At 37.8% G+C, this 22,098-nt stretch overlaps 2 protein-coding genes, 1 long non-coding RNA gene and 1 pseudogene across 3 annotated transcripts in view; all 4 read left to right on the forward strand.

The window, feature by feature from the left end:
* The window catches only part of LOC116298776 (uncharacterized), a 231,119-nt gene that overhangs the window by 24,706 nt on the left and 184,315 nt on the right, over positions 1–22,098 (forward strand). The window lies entirely within an intron of this gene.
* On the forward strand, positions 979–11,682 carry LOC116293902 (gamma-aminobutyric acid receptor subunit beta-like). Its single transcript, XM_089029309.1, has 9 exons — positions 979–1,066; positions 5,502–5,611; positions 5,699–5,766; positions 6,008–6,225; positions 7,361–7,443; positions 8,657–8,797; positions 9,821–9,984; positions 10,428–10,643; positions 11,194–11,682. Exons 1-9 carry the CDS (start codon positions 999–1,001, stop codon positions 11,395–11,397), a joined length of 1,272 nt encoding a protein of 423 aa, XP_088885435.1. The 5' UTR covers positions 979–998; the 3' UTR covers positions 11,398–11,682.
* Positions 13,021–17,791, forward strand: LOC148911134 (meprin A subunit beta-like). Its single transcript, XM_089029825.1, has 10 exons — positions 13,021–13,169; positions 13,783–13,956; positions 14,043–14,166; positions 15,538–15,629; positions 15,700–15,783; positions 16,099–16,317; positions 16,525–16,575; positions 16,842–16,988; positions 17,099–17,364; positions 17,576–17,791. Exons 1-10 carry the CDS (start codon positions 13,100–13,102, stop codon positions 17,657–17,659), a joined length of 1,311 nt encoding a protein of 436 aa, XP_088885951.1. The 5' UTR covers positions 13,021–13,099; the 3' UTR covers positions 17,660–17,791.
* On the forward strand, positions 19,397–21,794 carry LOC148911135 (45 kDa calcium-binding protein-like; annotated as a pseudogene).

A 22,098-nucleotide genomic window follows, 5' to 3' on the forward strand; every position in this document is an offset into this window, starting at 1 on the left:
ATCACGTGGTATGTGACCCCACCCACTGTGTTTGACGAAACACTCAAACAATGCTGCTCAGAGTTGGTTGTTCATTGAACACTTTGTTTAAATCTCCGGAATACTTGGTTATTACATTTATGGTTGGAGGGTTATTACATTTATAGTGGGGTCGATTATCACATTTATGGTTGACTGTTATTACATTATTGGTTGTTATTACATTTATGGTGGGTATTACATTTATGGGTGTTATTACATTTAAGGGTAATACAAGTCATCCATTGGTCAATCTCCAGAAGACAACCTTCAATGCATGTTCTAGCGGACGCCAGATTGCTATCATCCTCGACTTGAATTTGGTATACAACTGCATATCACTCGAAAAGACACGAAGTGTTTACGGAGAATATCACCCAACGGAGAGACGTATAACACATAAAGTATCCATGTGGCCCTGCACAGAGCTCCGTGGGAGCCCACAGTCCAACGGACGAATAGATAAATCAACACCTGCAACATTCACATAGTGATTGCGGTCACACAAGTAAGATCGAAACCCAGTTAATTCATTCCCTTTAATATCAAACTTTGAGGACATCCTCCTCAACAACATTTCATGATCGACGGCGTCAAAAGCTGAAGATAGATCCAGCATTAAAAGAATAGCACAATGGCAGCTATCTAGTGCACAAAATATATCATTTTGTACATGTATCAACTGCCGTCTCACAATGAAACTTCTTGTACGCCTATTGCAGAGGCTCATTCAAGTTGTTTTCATCTAAATAATGTATCATTCTCACAGATTTTTAAATGAATTTTGTAAGAGAAATTTGTAGTATATTTTAATTTCTCAATTTTTTAAAGCTCAGTGATAGAGCCTTTCCTCCCCTCCTTTCCTCAGCTTCAATATTTAATGAGTGTATACATAATATCACTTATTTGGAGACCTTCAGTAGAACTGATTCATCTACGTCGATCCACTTTCAGAGTCGATCGCCTCAGTAACATCCAAGATGGGTGCCAGTCAGTTTCTTGTGATACTGTCACTTGTATCTGTCAGTCTGCAACTATTAGATCTCAAGTAAGTCAATCCATGCTTTCTTGACGGATTTTTAATACTCATCTGATGAAATCGGAATCGTCGGTCAGATACCGACGATTAACAAAATATTTTAGTCACAAAAACATGAACATCCTCGGCTAATGTTATAAGATGCACGCAAGTGATATTTTTGCCTTTGGTTTTGTAAAGAACAATTCCTATCGTGATAAAACTCACTGTCATTTGCTTCAGACAAGATGAGTGGCTAAATTCGATTTAAGTAGATTTTGTCTGGCGCGTGGTGTACACACAAAGGCACGATACATGATTACTGACTGACTCTGCATTCATGGACAGACAAGACTACTCTTATTTAATACCATTTCTTATGTTCAAGAGAATTTTTCAACTATCATTGTGAAATTTAAAAATAATGTTGAGAAATATTCCCTATTAACCTACTTTAGGAACGGTGTTGAGTCTGGCCCCATAAAGCCATAATATCAAAGTTCCAGTTTGTTTATATGTTTTTACTGCGGACAGGAAAGATGCTTACGATAGCATTACCTCGGCACTGTGGATGGTCGCCTCGTTAACGAAAATTATCCCTAAGTTAAAATACCATTAGAACTTCTTTACTTTTTTTTTTTTCGCCACTCAGAAAATTCAAGCAATTTTAAGACTAGAACATTTTAAGAAACAAATACCCCTCCCCCCAAAAAAGAAGATAATAATAATAATAATAATAATAATAATAATAATGAGGATGATGATGATGATGATGATGATAATAATAACAATAATCGCGTTAATGTTAACGTATGTGCCATACAATAGTTTTTTTTAGCTTTCTAGTTTTTTCATCGGGATATTATATATTGAGACATTTGTTTTACTTTTAGATAATTATTTTAATTTCCATGCATATATATTACTATTGTATTTTGTTAAACCGTAAGATTGTTCAACACATACCACACTACGCCTATTTTTTGTGCTAATATGCCGGATTGCTTGAAGTTCTGCTAATCTGCTATGGTTGCACTACCATCGCGCGAGCATTCTGTCTTACGGCGTTTGGTTGTTGATTTTTCTCGAAAGAGAAATCAGATCTCTCTTATTTTCCTACTAAAGACTTGCAAAGGGTTTGATATGCGTTACTTAAAAGCTTAACTTATAGGAATGGTGTCCGCAAACTCGATTTAACAATGCGGTATCTTGTCTGTCGTGCATGGTAATGAACATCTCTGATAATTTGTGGTTCCTAAGGAGCTTAAGCGCTATCTTTATATTGCAGTAGATCAGTGTCAATTTATCTTTTCTCTCTTTATGAAAGGTGTCGGTCCTTTCCACCCTGCTCCGACCTAATCCTCGGTGGCGAGATCGGTGTAACAAAAGGTACGACGACTAAAAAATTAGAAAAAGCTACTCTTAACTCAAACCAATTCAATTGTGGTCAATGATTGGTAAATCTTCACTTCTCAGTTGATCTTGTAACCAAAGATTTGACACGCAATCTCCTAAATAATGTATAGCGTTGTGGCATGGATTCTTTACAGCAAAACTGCACACAAATAAAATATAAAAAAAAAAAAGAAATATAGAAATAAGGTATACTGGTTTTCAAGTTAGCCCACTATCACTCACACACATGCACTCAACTCATATGTTGACTTTTAATGGGTCCCTCCAATGAAGCGTCTAGTTTTTTATCATATATGTTGTAGATAATCGATTTTGCGAGCGATGCCACACGACGCAATTTGTTGCACGCAAAGTTGTTGAACTAGAAAACTATCCTACTCTAGCAACATTGCCTGCAATATTGCATTTAGTGCTAGACCCTGGTTTGCGCCACAAGTTTCTTTTCAATGCAAACGCAATGAACCTCGCAAGATGATTTGTAAACATCCCTCTATCTTTCTTAGGTGGAGTAAATTATTGTAATTAATCTTACCAACCTCGCAGATAAGATCTTTATATTGATGTTATTGAAACAAACACCAGAAGAAAAGCGATTCATTAATTAACACAAAATATCACCAAAACCTGCTGTCTTTGTGACGTAAAGATTTTGATTTTCAATTTTGATCAATATTGCAAAGACTCGTAAAGCAAATAGAATAAAAGGAAACTTAGGAAAAACATATGCAAACAAGGGTAAACTGATACAGGTTGAGCCTGTGAAGGATAGAAATGCTTATTGAAATTAAAACTCATAGGAATTAGGAAGTAGGACAATTGAGAATATGGGATTTGACAACTAGATTTAATAGCAATTTAGTGAGTTGGAAGACTCTTATTTTGCTATCTTTCGCGGAAAACTTAGGATGTGATGCTTCTTTTTCAAAATAGTCAGTGCAGCAAATTAAATTTTAAAACGAAGTTAATATTATTATCGTATTTCTAGGACGACCAAAAAAGGAAAAAGGAAATAGAAAAAGAAAAAAAAAAGAAAAAGAAAAAGAAAAAAAAAGAAAAAGAAAAAATGAAAAGAATGAAAAGCCTCTCGATTGAATAATCCCTGGGTCATTTCGCCTTCCAGGTCCTCGTTTTTTGCTTTCCATTGCAACGTGTCGTTCCCGGTTCAAAAACACTTAATTTGTTTGTGTGTGAATAACGCATTGGAAAATACATTAACATAAAGATCCAAATCTACTAAATTAGTACTAAGATTATTCCCAAAAGGCTTTGGTTTGGGAACACTCCTTTAGTGAAGCCAACATTTCTAAAATCGAGGCCCAATTGCATCGGATTTGGTACTCTTATTGGAAGCTTTTCAAAATACTAAATTAAATTTGGAAATCATGCTATCGAAGGCGATAATCTGGAGAAAAACCTCAGAACTCACTATCGGAGATCCGCGTACTCACGGTGGGGAGCGAGCTCTTTTATTTCAATTCTGATGGTCACCGATCACCAAGAAAAAATCAATTTGTGGTATTCATACCAATGGCAATCAAGACAACTCTGGCAAAAACCAGAAGTTCATATCTGCAAAAACTGAAAAAATAATTTTTCTAAAAAGCGTATTTTGTGTATAAAATCTGTTACCTTATGAAATAGTTTGTTGTTTTTTTTCGATGAGAGCATCATTCATTCAAACTATGTTTATCTTATACCATACTGACAGGCTGAGAACAAAGATGGCGTCCAGCGGGTTCCTACTGTGATCTTGACTTTGCAATTTGCATTGCTTCTTAAAACATAATATTAAGCTCACTGCGGGAATCCCAAGTAGTTAAATTCTAATTACGAGATATGAACACAACGCGTATATGTAAATGTTTATTCAAACTGCTTAAGTTTGTTTCAGTCAAATTACGAAGCCATTTCTTGAATGTATTTTAATTAAAAGTCTGTGCTAGAACAGTTTTTAACATCACTAACTTATTAAATCTCTATTCCCTTATACTCTCCTAATATTCTTTCAGTTCTACTTGCCCTTTGCAATGGAAATAATAGAATTGGTCTGTAAAACTCATTTGGACATATTTTGAAAGCTCGTTAGAAATGACACATATAACCCGAATCTTGTTAGAATTACGTGTTGAATCTGAATGTTGTAATTATTATATGTTGGAAATATCATGGTCCAGAAGAATCTCGGAAATGCGTTGGAAGAAAGTAATTATCCTGAATAAATCATAAAGGCTTTATTTCATTTCATCCTTGCCAGTGGCAGATCTATGATTTTGAAACTGAAGGGTGCATCATGGATCGCTAAATATGAAACACAATATCATTCTTCTTGGATACAATTGCGCAAATATCAACTGTATATGCAGGACTGCATAGGATATGAAATTTAACTAAAACAAATTCTAAATTGACTTGAAACGTCAAATATATTTCTAATCTCATCGAAATCGAACATGAAGATTGTTAATCTTTCAAAGTATGAGTCAATAGGTTGTCAGTAGACCCTTTTTAAATCGTGTCGCAGATACGAGGTTAACATGGAAATATAAAAGAAATCACACTTTCTCATGGAATTCGTGGCATTTTTATTGTATTTTCACGCTAGCCATTCACTGTAAGACAAACGATCTTAAGAAGGGTCGAATCTAGTACAATGAACTCCCGGGGGGTGGGGGGGGGGGGGGGAGGGGTTTACTCTTGTCCGTTTAGGGTAGGTATGTGCCGCTGAGCCCTCTGAACCCTGACCCTGCTCCAGAGCAAAATCGCTGAAATTCACACCCTGTTCCAGAGCAAGATCGCTGAAAATCATAACCTATTCCGGTATTGCAAAAATGGATACCCTGTTCCAGAGAGGAGAGAGCGTGATTTCATGTACCCTGTCCCAGAGCGAGCGCGATTTTATATACCCGGTTCCAGAGTAGTTTCGCTGAAAACCATACCCTGTTTGGCGGCAAGTACCCGTATAGCGAATATAGGGGAGTACCCCCCCCCCCCCCCCACGGGCAAACTATCGCTTCACTAGTCTTACATGCCCTGCTTTAATACCTCCTAGAGCACATGCGCTGAATGACATCGAGCAAAACATCAAACGAGACAATGTTACCCGGATATTGAATGACATGAAAAAGGACTATGACAAGAGACTGCGGCCAGGATTTGGAGGTGAGTGTCGTGATACCTGTGGTTAGCATATAAGATAAAAAGGGATGCTAAAGACTAAAGCTAACCATGGACGTGTTTTATCATCAGGTGATCCTGTTAAAGTCTATGTCGATATCTTTATAGTCAATATTGGAGAAATATCAGTCACTGACATGGTATGTACCCGATTAGCTGGAGGGGAATATGAAAAGAAAATGAAATAATGAAGGCAAAACATGCCGCGGCTATTTCTGCCGGTCGTTGAGGAAGTATTTTATTGCATTTTCTTTAGTATGTCATTGATGATTGGTCAACTAATCATAGAGCAAATAAGTAGGATCTTTATACTTGTCAGCTTGAGCCTCGTTCTCATCACACACCCAACGAACATTGTTGAGTCATACATGTTTTTTTTAGGACTATAAGATTATGATTTACTTCCGTCAAACATGGCACGACCCTCGCTTGCAGTTTGACTTGGATGAAAGCCTTGTCATTCAAGGAGACATGCTAAACGATATTTGGATTCCTGATACTTTTTTTACCAACGAAAAAGCTTCCCTGTTACACGAGATCACCAAAGACAACTACATGTTGATCATTTGGCCCAATGGAACTATCTTTACAAGCACGAGGTAAGACAACATTTACGTTGACACACGGGTAACTACCGAGTACCGGCTAACTTTAGGTAGACAGGCCGTCGCAAACCGGATGTTTACCTTTAGGAAACGTAGACTGGCTGTAGCATACCGGGTGTTTATCTTTAGGAAACGTAGACTGGCCGTAGCATACCGGATGTTTACCTTTAGGAAACGTAGACTGGCTGTAGCATACCGGGTGTTTACCTTTAGGAAACGTAGACTGGCTGTAGCATACCGGGTGTTTACCTTTAGGAAACGTAGACTGGCCGTAGCATACCGGATGTTTACCTTTAGGAAACGTAGACTGGCTGTAGCATACCGGGTGTTTACCTTTAGGAAACGTAGACTGGCCGTAGCATACCGGATGTTTACCTTTAGGAAACGTAGACTGGCTGTAGCATACCGGGTGTTTACCTTTAGGAAACGTAGAGTGGCCGTAGCATACCGGGTGTTTATCTTTAGGAAACGTAGACAGGCCGTCGCAAACCGGATGTTTACCTTTAGGAAACGTAGAGTGGCCGTAGCATACCGGGTGTTTATCTTTAGGAAACGTAGACAGGCCGTAGCATACCGGATGTTTACCTTTGGGAAACGTAGACTGGCCGTAGCATAACGGGTGTTTACCTTTAGGAAACGTAGACTGGCCGTAGCATACCGGGTGTTTACCTTTAGGAAACGTAGACTGGCCGTAGCATACCCGATGTTTACCTTTAGGAAACGTAGAGTGGCCGTAGCATACCGGGTGTTTATCTTTAGGAAACGTAGACTGGCCGTAGCATACCGGATGTTTACCTTTAGGAAACGTAGACTGCCCGTAGCATACTTGCGGGTTCTTGCCTTTAGGGGATGTCTACTTACCATACAATACCGGTTAGCTACATTTAGGGGACTCCTTTACGTGCCGTAGCGGACGGCCATGTTTTATTTGGCAGAACAATAGAATCCCTTATCATTTCACATGTAAAACGATTGTCTTGTTTCTATCATCCCTTCTGACGTACATGCAATCCCACAAAACCTTTATTTAGATTGGCTGATCTAGCTGCATATATTAAGTTAGAAAATACACAAAGGATAAATCAAAGTACTTGCTTGGTCGAAACGATTAAAAATGTTATCTGTGTAGGATATCTATCACTGGTATTTGTCCAATGGATCTTCATAAATACCCGATGGATAGTCAGACATGCCATCTTGATATCATGAGCTGTGAGTATGACCTTTGTTTTATAGGGAGGTGAGAGGTGAGAAGGTGAGAGGTCTATGGGGTGTAACAATTGGACAACATTACCAGTTGAATAAGAAGTATGATGGGATATATTATGTGGGAAGGTAAGAGGTCTATGGGGTGTAACAATTGGACAGCATTACCAGTTGAATAAGAAGTATGATGGATTATATGTAGGAAGGTGAGAGGTCTATGGGGTGTAACAATTGGACAGCATTACCAGTTGAATAAGGAGTATGATGGATTATATGTAGGAAGGTGAGAGGTCTATGGGGTGTAACAATTGGACAGCATTACCAGTTAAATAAGAAGTATGATGGGATATATGTGAGAAGGTGAGAGGTCTATGGGGTATAACAATTGGACAACATTACCAGTTGAATAAGGAGTATGATGGGATATATTATGTGGGAAGGTGAGAGGTCTATGGGGTATAACAATTGGACAGCATTACCAGTTGAATAAGAAGTATGATGGGATATATTATGTTGGAAGGTGAGAGGTCGATGGGGTGTAACAATTGGACGGCATTACCAGTTAAATAAGGAGTATGATGGGATATATTATGTGGGAAGGTGAGAGGTCTATGGGGTGTAACAATTGGACAGCATTACCAGTTTAATAAGTAGTATGATGGATTATATGTGGGAAGGTGAGAGGTGTATGGGGTGTAACAATTGGACAGCATTACCAGTTGAATAAGGAGTATGATGGGATATATTATGTGGGAAGGTGAGAGGTCTATGGGGTGTAACAATTGGACAGCATTACCAGTTGAATAAGGAGTATGATGGGATATATGTGGGAAGGTGAGAGGTCGATGGGGTGTAACAATTGGACAGCATTACCAGTTGAATAAGGAGTATGATGGGATATATGTGGGAAGGTGAGAGGTCTATGGGATGCAACAATTGGACAGCATTACCAGTTAAATAAGGAGTATGATGGGATATATGTGGGAAGGTGAGAGGTCTATGGGGGCAGGATGGTTTACGTTCGCTGTGTTGATTTTTGTTAACGTTTTACCCCTAACGTGAGGTACTTTTTGCTGTTGATTGATTGGAATTGGCAAGATCGCATGACGGCCGGAATCGACCTATTATACATTGCATTGTCCTACAATTCAATCGCCCCAGTAATGATGCATTGTCACAAGCCACCTGTTGTCTACAATATCAATTTTGCCTCCCATAGATTCTGGCTCCACTGACAATGTTATATTAAAGTGGAAGTTCGGCGAGAAGAAGTCAGTTACCATAGAAAAAGACATTAGTCTGCCACAGATGGATCTGCTGAGCGCCAAAGGCAAAGAATACGTTGACTCGTACACAACAGGTGCGTCAGTAATAAGTTAAGCAACTACAACAAAATTGATTTTTGCTTGCACAGTAGGAAGCCTCGCGATCTCGAGTACAATTCTAAATTTATAGGTACAAGTGATGTTTTGAAAGTTTTCAAAATTAGGCGATCATCTTAGGCGAGTCCAATTTGAGAACTTTCAAAATATCACGAGTATCTATATATTCCAAATTGTATGAGAAGATCGTGCTATATTTTGTTTATAATAAACTCAACAAAATTATTAATTTGGACTCTACAGAGTACGATTTGGGATTTAATTGTACTCCTCTTGTCCAATCAGAATCGAGTAATTTTGTTCAGTGTATTATAAAGTGTAAAACTGAAACTCACTTTTATATCAATTCTTTCTTTATACTCCGTCACACGATCAGAAATCTAAACGCCCACTGATTTACCTTTTAATTAATTCCACGACTACCTAGTAAACGATCAAGGTTTACGATGGCCAATACGAACGGGCGAGGTCCACTTTCAAGACATCAATGCAAAGGGCATAATTTTTCCCTATCCAGACCAACATTAGGATGACGGTAAATAACTTTAGCAATCCGTTACGATGTGCGCGTGCAGATGATGTCAGAACACCGGACTGTGGGCAAATGCTAAAAAAAAACAGGTTGAATCTAAACCTATATTGATAGTTTTCAACCATTGTAAGAGAAGTAAATAACAAAAGACACGGCGGCCATGTTGGAGGATATAACAAAATAATTCATTGACAATTCTTTTGTTAAGTTCCTCCAACATGGCCGCCGTGAAAGCCATCAATACTCAGTAGAGTAAAAATAACGTTAGAGACAGCATGCTGCGGCAGTCAGTATAAACATTGTTTGCTGTCTCTGTTCGAGGTTTTTTACTCTCACTTAGAAACCATCCAGAATTTCACTTCCGAAACCCGATAGGTAATCTAATTAATCTCAGACATAGCATTGTACAGTTCAGATCGATCTACCTGTACCTACTTCAGTGTGACACTATTAATGCTAACATTTTTAGGTAAATATTCAAGGTTGTCTCTGGTTTTCCGCTTCAAGCGCAGGATTACCTTATTTATCACTGAGACATATGTACCACTAGTATTAATAGTAGCCTTATCCTGGGTATCATTCTGGATTAACTACAAAGCAGCTCCGGCTAGGGTTGCTCTGTGTATTACGACGGTAAGACATCACCACATATTTTTTTTCATTTGGATATATATACTTATTATTATATATACTTTTTATTTTTAGAATGTGTGTGTTTAATATGGACCAACGGTTGAGATTTATATATATATATATACTTCGTAGTACAACTAGTACTGATATAGTAGCTTTATCCTGTTGCCTTTCCTTGGAAAAAGGGGGGATACATATATATATAAATATATCGCTAAATTGTGACAGTTTTAGGGATTCGGTATATACAATAAAAAAGGAAATAAATAAAAAAGGAAAAAATTAAAAATAAACAAAAAACCATTCAAGTTCTTGTCTTCGGCTCGCTGACATGTCTAACCGGTTACCTGATGTATGTCATCGATTTTGTCGATGTAAAAAGAATAATTGTAATTGAACTGACCACTTTATTTTATAGGCCAATACAATTTGTTCTATTTCAGGTTCTAACGATGATTACCTTGAGTGCCGCAGTAAGATCATCTCTTCCCAAGGTCACATACACTAAGTACAGTGATTACATCCTCATATCCGGTCTGCTGTATGTGTTCGGCGCTCTCGTTGAATACGCTGTGATCAATTTCTGTGATAGCCTTGAGCATCAACGAATTGCGCGACAAAAATTAATGAATGACGTAGAAATGGCAAAGTTTGAAGAGGTAAGATCGCACTTGGCGCGAAGAAATACGTTTAGAAAGTGAAGCTATATCACCTCGACGGCTTAACATTGCCCGGGGTAGACTCCATGAAAAAATATTATAGTGAAAAGGTTAACTGTGACCAGAGGGAGCCCAATTTAGATAAAATTTATATATATTTGTATACTACAATGAACGAGAACTATAGAAAGATTATATGGAAAACAAAATTGATGATCGATGTTTTCACTAGTTTGCAGTATATATGAAGAACATTATCTTTGACTTTGAATACAAAAACAAGTGAAGTTTATATAAGTGCTGTGTGATGGGTGTAGGGGCTATCGTTCCAAGAAAATGGACTTCAAGGACAAAGTCGAAGACACATCCTGAGAAAAAGGATGAAAAGATAAATGCATATTGTATAAGCATGACAGCAATTTCTTCAAGATCCTCTCTGCATTCTGTCTTTTAAACATGCATTTAGTATTATATAAATCCCTTCCCAACAGCGACAGCCACAACAATAAGGCATGCCCTATTATATTCTAACTAAGCTCTTTTTATTTAGTTTAAGGAAAACGAAGACACCCTTGAAACAGTCGAAGGACGTGAACCTCCAGTGCGCATGTCACAAAAATTGATACGCTGGTTCGAGTTTGGTCGCGTTAAAGTGGACTCGATTGATGTTAAATGCCGTTACCTCTTTCCCGGATCCTTTCTATTACTGCATATCATATTTTGGATCTATTTTGTAGTGGAATCGGCTGACTAACCAATTGTCTAATCATTTTCTAGCCACTTCCTTGAATGACTCATGCATGTTTATATGCATAGTACCTGAAGACGTTTTCTTGTTGTAGTTAGGAACAGATTTTACTTCAAATTCTATGACTTTATATCAAATTTGAAAAAAATCTACTCTACTTCTAGTTCTACTGTTTGAAAAGAAAACAACAAGATTTTTTCATGATGTATCTTTCGAAAGGCACAATATAATATCTAAAAAAACATGACGTATTTATTTTCGGTAAAGGTAAAAAAGTTCGAAGATTGTCTTTCAAATTCTTGAAATTTAATAATTGCTCTTTTGGTTTTGGATTTCAGTTCAATGAAGACCTACAGCGTTCTTCAATGCTATCCTATATTTACAGAACTACTTTTGTTGCCTATTTTTCTTGTGACAAAGCGCCAAAATAAAGCCTACTGGGATAGAAAAGAAAAAAAAAAAAAAAAAAAAAAGATTAAAAGACTCGAAAAACTCTTTAGCAGATACTAGACATATTAATATACAGACACATATCTGTTGCGTGGCTATCGAACAATAATCGCAGTTCAAAGTCTTTTACAGTGTTTCAGTTTTTCAGGGTTTCATGTTGTAAAAAGGCAATCTCTGAAGTGTTTCTGAGCTGTTTGAACAGGGCTTTTAAAAGGGTTTAGAAGCCTGCTGGTCACGTGGCAGCTATATTTGTACATTTCGTTTTAGTCAATTCTTAGGAGTGAGTTTATAAATATGAAATTTCAAGAAAAAATAAAGTTTAAATTTCATTTGATATTGTCTGGATATACAAGTTGTCTCTCCTTAACAGTTTCTAAAAACTCTTTTTAATATGCTGAAAGATGTTCAATATTTCAAAAAGATGGCATGGCGTAGCCAAACAAAGACGCGGTCTGTGAGCGCACCTGAGCCAATGTATTTGTCTTTCACAAGTTTCTATTAAATGATAAATATAGGATTGATTGTATGAGCCCTTTTGCTTCTGACCGACTAAAATCCCTAAAAGTCCTCAAATATATCTACTAGCTCCTGTAGCTATAATAACAAATAACCATTTAGCTTACCACTAATATATTTTTCATGACGCCTCCACCGAAAATAAAAAAGTCCAAATCTCATTCATTTTTTTAGTTTGTCTTTCGCTCAATTTGAAAACAAAGTTTGTCATTTTAGCTGTAAGATTTGATCTTTGTAATGCACAATTACCAGTTGAACGTGAGACAATGTTCTTCATCTTTCTTAGCATATTTCAAAGCATGAGGGTTGGTATTTAACCAGCAGTGTTTGACTAGAGACCAGGGGGACTCGTAAGAGCTTGGTGAAAACAAAAAGACCCAGTGATACTATAGGCTCTCAGCCGTTCAGTCTGTTATATCAATCAAGTCACCATGTATCAAACACCAAAAAAACCTCTTTGGGTTTCGGAATTGGATTATGCAATACTCACTCATGACGACTATGTCAGTGCCATGCATGCCTTACTGTATTGTGATTGGCTATCATCCTAAGAAACTTTCAAACTTCAGCTAAGGATTTTTTTAAAATAACGAACCCTACCCCTCCTCAATATGGTTGTCCCTGTATGGGTCCCCCCTCCCCCGAAGTCGCCAAGTTGACTACTAGGTGTGGTTAAAAGATATCAAAAAGACAATAACTTCCTCGGATCATCGCATTTCTTTAAGAAACCCAACGAGTGAAGATGCATTTCTTGTTTTGTCTTGCGTTTGTCGTGTTCTATCACGGACAGAGTGCGCTTACATTCGAAGAAGGTAGGTCGAGGTGAATGACTGATTTTGAATTTCCTGCATGCAGTGAATATTAGCTAATTGCAACTAAAACAGTCAGGGTAGTTCACATAGGAGCTTGTGGTGGTGCCAACTGCTCAATACTTGAGTCAAATATATGCGCACTGAGCCTGTTTTTTCAAGAGTCTCAGCTCGATGAACAAAACAATCAAAAAGTCAGGCAAAAGCAATCATAATCATTACACAAATGTAACATTTAAAGAAAGTACGGTTCATTCTTGACTAATACTTCGTTGCAAAACCCATCTGTGGTTCGAACACATTTTAATTGAGTTGACTGTTATAGTTTTAGCATGTGTGTTTTGAGAACTTTTCTCCGGGTTCTCATGTTCTTAGATCTTTCCTTCTAAAAATTAACTTCCTAAATTCAAATTTAATTATTGGACTTTCATCGAGCTTGGGGCCTGGCTGTCTCTAGCTGGGATGCGTTCAGCGGACTCGGAAAGGCTAGATTATCATAAATAATTTCAGGTTTTTTAAAAAAAAGTCACCTTTCAAGAACTTGATGACAGTGAATTAATGCACCATTTTGGCAAAGAATTATATTCATATGGGTGTTTTTCTTGTTCAACCACAGAGAATTGGCTACTTGATCTTCATGAAGGAGATATCCAACTGAACAATGTCCAGAAAGATTCTCTGAGATTCTTTGGCGACCCTACGACATCACTTGGGGCTCGTGGACTGACGTCAGACGCTACTAAACTATGGTCCAATCTCATCGTTCCTTACGATATTTCTTTAGAGTTAGGTAAGTGAGAATATAACTAGCAGATCTATTGAACTGTTTCAATATACTGATATTTTTCAACAAATAAATGACTTTTGTTTGTTCAGAAAACGTTCCAGAGGCCGTTGCCTCCATCAATGCTGCTATCAGAGAGTGGGAAGAGAACACGTGTCTTAAGTTCGTCCGTAGAACAACTGAGAGGGACTACATAAAAATGTTCAATGGCTCTGGGTAGGACAGACTGATATAGGCTGTGTGCAGCCAGACTGTTAACATTTATATCAGACGGCAAACTACATATAGTGGACAGATAATCAGAATGACTTGTATATTGCAATCATAAGCCATCCTCCCACCCAGGCTCTGTTTTTCCTTTACCTAGGAGGTGATACCCTTAAAGTATACGTTAAAACTTCATGATCCTGTGTCCACAGAAAGATACATAATGCATGGATATCTTTACGCGTTTCGTAATGTCTTAAAACGCCACTTACAGTGCATGCGCATGTTTCAGAGTTAAAACACTCTTGTGCCAAAGGAATCGGTTTCACTATGGGTACATTGCGGGCGAAACATCAAACGTCTATGTTTATTCAAGTATCTTAAAATGCAAAAAAAAAAAAAAAAGATGGGGGGGGGGGGGGGGGGGGACGAAAGATTTCAGGCCTCCAAGCCGGGTACCGTGTGCTTGACGTGACCCATTGTCTTGAAAGCTCAGTTTTTCCCCACTTGGTCAACTGGGCCACGCGCTGCATGCATTAATCTAAACAGGGCCGTTGATACATCTGAATTTGCATCTGTTCCAGTCTTGGCTGGCCAGATTTGCGGTCGGCTCGCCGAGATTATCTCAAATGTAAGCTAGTCTTCAAAGCCACGAACGGCCTAGCACCACCTTACCTCTTAACGGAATTTCGACAAGCCAGTGAATTTCACCATTATTATACTAGGCACCCCGACTTGACTTCTTCTGCCCCTCGTTAAGACTACTAAGTAGCAAGGGGGCTTTAGATATAACGAACGGCCTAGCACCACCTTACCTCTTAACGGAATCTCGACAAGCCAATGAATTTCACCATTATAAAACTAGGCACCACGACTTACTTCTTCTGCCCCTCGTTAAGACTACTAAGTACCAAGGGGGCTTTAACTATAACGGGGCGCGTACTTTTGATACTTTACCCCTTGATATTAGATCATTCAAAGAGCCTAAAAGTTTTATAAACGAATGCAAACGTCATTTGAAGCGCTTAACGACCTACAAAGCGTCATGCTCATTTCTTATATATTGTGTTTCATTATCTGTATTATTAGTAATTAGAGTTTATGAATTTTATTTTCACAGGGCTTTCGCTAAAATAGCTCTGCTAAATGAGACATCCATGTATAAATAGTGGCTTCGGGCTAGAACATTATTCTGCGTAAATCCATTTATACATTAAGTGCGCATTGGCTTAGCTGCAGTAAGGCCCGAAGTCCATGCAACGCCTCAGCTTCTGCGCATAATGGCACAGTATAGTTAATAGACATTAATATATTTTAAAATATCATATCCAATTGTGTATCCTAGTTTCCTTGGATCATGTAATAGTATGTTTTCCGTAGGTGCTGGTCGTACGTTGGTCGTCAAGGTGGCATGCAGCTAATGTCTCTCAAATCAGGCTGTTGGCACTTAGGAACTGTTGCCCATGAGATTGGTAATAACATCTTCCGTCAGTTCCGTTGGCTATGATCACATTTTTTAAACTCTCTTCTGGCTTTTTTTAGGCCACGCAATGGGATTCTGGCACGAACAGAGTCGTCCGGACCGAGACAACTTTGTAAAAATCGTCTGGGACAATATTCCTGAACGTAAGTAAAATTCAATATTCCTGAGTCTAAAACTAGTTGCGTTCATCTGTACACGATCATGATCAAAACAATAGTATCATCTCCCTCACCTGTCTCTTCTCATCCAAGTCTCATCCTCGACTAATGTTTATCCATGCTCCACTCAACTTGTTATATATTCCTACCATCCTCACATGACATGTGAAATATATTCGTAAAGAATCGCGCGAGCTCCCACACTATCCTATGCTCTACTCTACTGATTATATATATTCCTACCAACCTCACATGACTTGAAAGCAAAGATTCCGGACTGAGGTGTTCTTTATTTTTAAGCGAGAAGACATAACTTCAACAAGTACAACCGCACACAAGTAGATTCTCTTGGTGTACGGTACGACTATTTGGCTATCATGCATTACTCCAAAACCGCCTTCTCCTCCAATGGGCAACCAACTATCATTCCGTTAGATCCAAATGCTATCCAGCTTGGTCAACGTGTTGGGTTGAGCCCACTGGATGTCAAGCAAGCGGACTTGCTCTACAAGTGTAATGGTATGTGCTACAGTGTTTATACATACCTTTTATTGAGCATTGTCACGAGGTCGACACAAAGTGCAAACCCAACATGACTACCATGTCTTATGTGATTATTTCCTTTAATTACAGCAATCTACCATTTATTGCATCGCGTTTTACTGAGAACTGAATTCAGTGATTGTATTCATTTTTTTTAACGCCGACATTTTCTTTTAACTACAGGACAAACAACAAGACCACTGACTCCCATCAAACCCAACCCACCTCCTCCAGGTATTGAACCTATATAATTCCTAGAATAGACTCCTTGCATGAGCAGCTCAATTTGGAGTAAAGAATTCCAAAAGAATTCAAAAATAATTTCAATCTCCTGAGAATTGGAAACATATTGTAATATCCTGCAAATTGGGCTGCATTCTGATCCGGCCCCTTTCTTGCCTTGGCGGTATCAAAATTGGGGTATTCGTCTTGTGCAACAAATATAATGCATAGAGCTATGATGAAACTTAGTACATAAGATTTCATATTGAACATTTTAGGACCAGACACCTGTACATTCGACATCATGGGCGATCTGTGTGGGTTTGTTAACATCGATGGAGATCAATTCGATTGGACTCAATTACTAGGGAAGACACCAAGTGGTAAAACTGGACCAGCAGCTGATCACACTACTGGAAGATGGGGTAACAACACTAGTTAACGTTCGCTCCTAAAACAACTACACGATCATTTGATGTTTAGTCATCTTGACAAAAAGCCTGAAGACTAGACCTTCGTTACTGATTTTTTTCAGGTTGGTTTTTGTACATCGAAGCCTCTATTCCCCGTAAAGAAGGCGACACAGCCATCTTACGCAGCAAGGCATACGCCTCAACAACGGAGCGCTGTCTACATTTTTACTATCACATGTATGGTAAAAATATTGGCTCTCTGTCGGTAACACACTCGCTCATTTCTGACCCAGCCAATGAACAGGAACTGTGGAAGATGTTGGGAAATCAAGGTAATGCTTGGATTAGAGCTGACGTTCAACTTCCTGCAACAAGCTCTCCTTATACGGTAAGAAACGCTCTAGTTGAACGCATTGCTTTCTTCACTCCCTTTGCCCTTCTATTCACTTTATCTTCTCATTTTAGTCAAACATTTCCAAATGATTTGATTATTGCGATTTATTTTCATTTTTTTAAAAATCTAATGACAATGACCTTATTATTGCATGCCCTTTGCGATTCAGACTTCTAATACATTGATATTTTCTATTTGAATGCAGATATCATTTGTTGGTGTCAGAGGCAATGGATACATGGGAGACATTGCTATTGACGATATCTATTTCACTGATGGTAGATGCTGACCACCGCCGCCTGATTCACAAGCTTTTGGCTTCATAATGTGTGATTACTTGAATAAAAATTACATTTGAAGCAGTCAAACTAATTCAAAGAGAAAATCGTTTGAAACCCAATTAAAAGAATGTCTGCTGTCATCGATTTTTCAATTTACATATTCTCCTCGAAACCCTTTAGATCAAGTGGTTTCATGACGCCTATAGACAAAATAGGGACGACACCAAAACCCAAGGGAAAAAACTAAACAGGTCAAAGAATAAAACAAACCACATTATTAAACAAACAAACAAACATTCGTAGCCCGCCTTCTCCCTCTCGGATATTTCAACAACTAGCTTGATGACAAACATATCACTACTTCTTTATTCCAAAGTTTGTATATATATATATTTTTTTTTTGCTATAAAAAAAAAAAAAAGGTTGGCAGTGTTTTTTCCTCCCCTAGTATCCGAGGAGTCTAGGTTGGGCGAGGGAGAGCGTGGGGGCTTTGGGGAGGGAATTCCTGTTTTATCATATGTGGAGTCACTGTTAAATTGTAGGGATCTCTTGGTAAAAGACACGAACACTTGTAACAGGCTCAGTTGAAGTGACACCTCAATCGTGACATAAACTGTGAAGCATTCCGCGGGTCCATACAACTGTCCTTACAATATTGTGGCGCTAAAATAAAGCGAAAAATATTCACAATGATTTACTAGTAACCCCCACTTGAAAAAGTTAGAAATTTTGACAACGTTAACAAATCCTCTCACAAAGAAAAAGAAAAAAGACAAAAAAAAAGTATTTACAAGAGAATATGAAAGAACTTAGTTCATATTATCTTGGTATTTAGCTATAGAACCGCTCCTTTTTGTTTTGGACCCGGAAGTCGTTCTTCCATACTATGGTTTCGTTAGTAAATATGAGGCATTGCTATTGTGTAATATACAGCAGGTCATTCTCCTCTACCACCCTGCAAAATACTTAAAGACGTACCGGCGCTCACGTAGATTCCCTTTATAGATAGACAATGTTATTTGTCTTGAGTACTGTGTGTGTACTTTTTTCGACCACTGATGGTATAACCAATAACAAGAGAATATTCTCTTTCTAATAACTATTGTTCTGGACTGAATTTTACCCCTCGGTTACCGAGGATGACCAGCCTCGTTTTCACTAGGAAACATAAAATAGCATGAATCATTTTCACATGTACGAGAGGCTAGTCAGTCCAGAAAAATACTTATTCAAATTGGGACTTCCCATATTTATTAGTACACTTTTTTCTTGTGTCTCGCCACAGGTAGTCCAAGCTTGGTTTCTGTGGTGTCATGTTATGAAAAAAAGTATGGGGATTCTTCAAAAATTTTAATAAAATCATCGAAACGTGAAATAAAGCCTAGAAATTTTACCTGATTATTGAGAATAGCACTTAGTCTCTTCAGCTCTGTGAGGTTATGTTTTAAAAACGGGCTAAATTCAAAAATAACCACACAGAGCGAAGCGAAAGAAGTGCTATTTCTCAATAATCAGGTAAAATTTTGAGGCTTTATTTCACGTTTCCATGATTTTATTGAAATTTTTGCAGAATCTCCATACATTTCCTTATAACAGGACACTACAGAAACCAAGTTTGGGCTACCTGTGGTCTGGCTAACCCAATTCAATCCCGTAAGTGTTCCGTAAGTGTCCCGTAAGTGTCCCGTAAGTGTCCCGTAAGTGTCCCGCAAGTTCCCAGACGTAACCAGGCCTTTGTTGTCTGTATGAACCAAGATGGCCGTCAGCAAGTACAAGTTCTGTGGAAGCAAAAGGAGCAGGATGAGTCTAAACCAGGGATTCTTCTTAGCTGTTATCATGGTAACACTCAGCATTTGTGAAGGCAAACCGGTAACGAATAGCAGAGTGATTATTACAGATATTAAAAGTATGATTAAAAACAAAGAATTACTGCCTCCAGACCATCTTGAAGGAGCCAAACTGGAACGAGATGGAGACATCAACAAGGACTACCATCACGAGGCTTTTCTTGGTAAACTAATAAAAGACGGCGAACTAGTGTTTGAAAACATGCTGGGATACAAAAAGCTCATTGAAATATTCCACAAGGTTGATTATGACCGGGATCATCTCATCGATAAAGATGAATTAACCCGATGGATACACGAAAGAATTCTAGAGCACGTAGAAAGTGCTCGACAGAAAAACGAAGGTTTGTTCAAGTCCATCGATAAAGATGGAGATGGGCTAATTTCATGGAAGGAATACCGATACAAGCTTCTACAAGGAGATAGTAATGTTACAGTTAGTTCTGAGGCTCTACAAATCAAGGTGTGTTCAACTTTTCATTACTTGTACATGTATTTGGTAACATTCTATACATAAACCAATCAAGCTAAAGAAGTTACACTGGCTTAAAAGCACGGTAGAGCCTGGCTAAATATTTTTTAATACATTGGAAGTCTTTTATATGGCTAACATAACGTTTACAGTATGTGGCTATTATAATTTTATAATAATGTATGACTTATTGCAGAAGAGGATGGTGGTTTACAAGAAGCACATGAAAAGTGGAAGAAAGCAGACCTCAACTTGGACAAGAAGCTAGATGTCACTGATTCCTTTACTTTCAGCATCCTGAATACAATCCTGTTACTGTGCAGAATATGGCTAATGACATGTTGGTCAATTTTGACAAAAACAATGCCAAGGTAAATGTTAACTTATTGATAATTCATATAGGTGGGCCATACTAGCATTAGGTGGATAGATGGCCTTGGAAACCTGATCCAATATGTTGCACAGGTTTGAATGTGGTACATAACAACCAACACATAAAGAGTAGAAATCCGATCCTCTTATGTGTTTTCGAGCATATTTCTCAGAAATGTTTTTTGAATATTTGCATGGACCTGCAACCTCTGAGTACCAAAAAGAATGATAAAATAACTGTTATAAATCTTGCATTCTGATAGTTGAGAGCCATGTGCTTTATGAGAGCACACAGCACTTCCACACACTTTCAGTTGCTTCATTTCTATCCAAAATAACGTTTATTGTAAGGAAATGTATTTTATAAAGCAAATAAAAACTTACTTGCTGTGCTTTGTGGAGTCATAAAGCACTTGGGAATTGGCAGAACACTGCTACTGCACCATGCTTCCTTAGCATTCTCTCATCTGTTCTGCCCAACCTCCACATTGCTTTTTAACTCCACACAGCATCTTGCTTCGTTTCTATTTCTTCAAGTTTTTTTTTTTACCATATTCAAGTACTGATAATTGAGGAAGGTTGTTAGAAAAAAGCACATGAAAAGTAGGGGTGTGAATAGAAGAAAGCTGGCTATATGCAGGGTATATTTTATTTTTCACAGCTGCCTATTTCACAATCAAATGAAATTATCATTAATATCAATCTAAGTGCAGAAACACATAGCTGCCGACTATTTTGTCAAGAGAGGCATACTAATGTGAAAAATAATTGAAATACCCCTTATCAAGGGCATTGTTTTTACAAACGTTGAGGTTTTTGTTTATGCATAACAGTTGTTCTACGACTGTAATGAGCTTTTATTGTCTATTTTTTTTCCTCTCAAATGCAAGTGTTTTTATCTGTTATCTTTATTTTCTCCTTATGGTGAAAGATCCCTTCAGTCCTTGCATTGCAATTATTGAGTTGTGAATAATTAGAGTAAAAAACCTGCATGTAAGAAAACCTACATTTTGTGAAGCACGGCAAAATAGGTTTTTTTGCATTTTGGGGCAACCAATAGTTTATTGACGATGTTGGGCTATTAGATTCTCAATTTAGGTTCTTAAAGACAATTAGTATATGTAATAGGACTCCATGCTATCCAATTAAGAAATAATTGGATGTGGAATTCGAGGACTTCCAAAATTGGATAGGCCATACAGGAAGTCTTCTAGTCTGAATTATTTTTTTTGATTGGAGAGCATTGGAAACTCCATTCCCTATTAATTATATCGCTAACCTAAATTAATCCATCTCAAAAGACCGGTCCAATACAAAATAATGGACGTTTCCTATTTGGGATTTCATATAAGCTGTATATTAGCATCTTAATTAGGTCCAATGAAACAATTACAGTCTGTACTTTATATAAACTGTTTTTGTTTGTAGGAATATTACTTTTATTTGTATTAATAGTTGGTACTTTTCTTGTATGTAAATTTTGTCAACTTCAAAAGTAAAACTTCTTGGTTACAAATGTTTATCATAGTGTTAACCACATCACTGTAATCCATATTTTAAGAACCTGCACATTGCTCTTGCTTGGCTAAACTGGTTTTCATACTTTTGGTCACTTTAAAATTGCAAATTTCTGCCAGCAGTTTCTTAAACCAATACATTCTTACACACAGGTTTTTATTGTAGTTAACAATCAAGGTTTGCTTCATGTTTGTATAGTCCCTTTAACTTGTGGACTTTGCTTGTTTTCATATGGAAA

Source organism: Actinia tenebrosa, unplaced genomic scaffold (genome assembly GCF_029948245.1).
Source record: "Actinia tenebrosa isolate PJP-AT-01 unplaced genomic scaffold, QUT_ActTen_1.0 PGA_scaffold14__42_contigs__length_11649687, whole genome shotgun sequence".
NCBI lineage: Eukaryota > Metazoa > Cnidaria > Anthozoa > Actiniaria > Actiniidae > Actinia > Actinia tenebrosa.

Coding starts and splice junctions, on each gene's coding strand:
- LOC116293902 (XM_089029309.1), top strand. CDS start 999: ATGGGTGCCAGTCAGTTTCTTGTGATACTGTCACTTGTATCTGTCAGT. Junction 7,444..8,656: donor CCATCTTGATATCATGAGCT/GTGAGTATGACC, acceptor TGCCTCCCATAG/ATTCTGGCTCCACTGACAAT. Junction 9,985..10,427: donor TTGCTCTGTGTATTACGACG/GTAAGACATCAC, acceptor GTTCTATTTCAG/GTTCTAACGATGATTACCTT.
- LOC148911134 (XM_089029825.1), top strand. CDS start 13,100: ATGCATTTCTTGTTTTGTCTTGCGTTTGTCGTGTTCTATCACGGACAG. Junction 13,957..14,042: donor CGATATTTCTTTAGAGTTAG/GTAAGTGAGAAT, acceptor TTGTTTGTTCAG/AAAACGTTCCAGAGGCCGTT. Junction 16,989..17,098: donor TCACACTACTGGAAGATGGG/GTAACAACACTA, acceptor GATTTTTTTCAG/GTTGGTTTTTGTACATCGAA.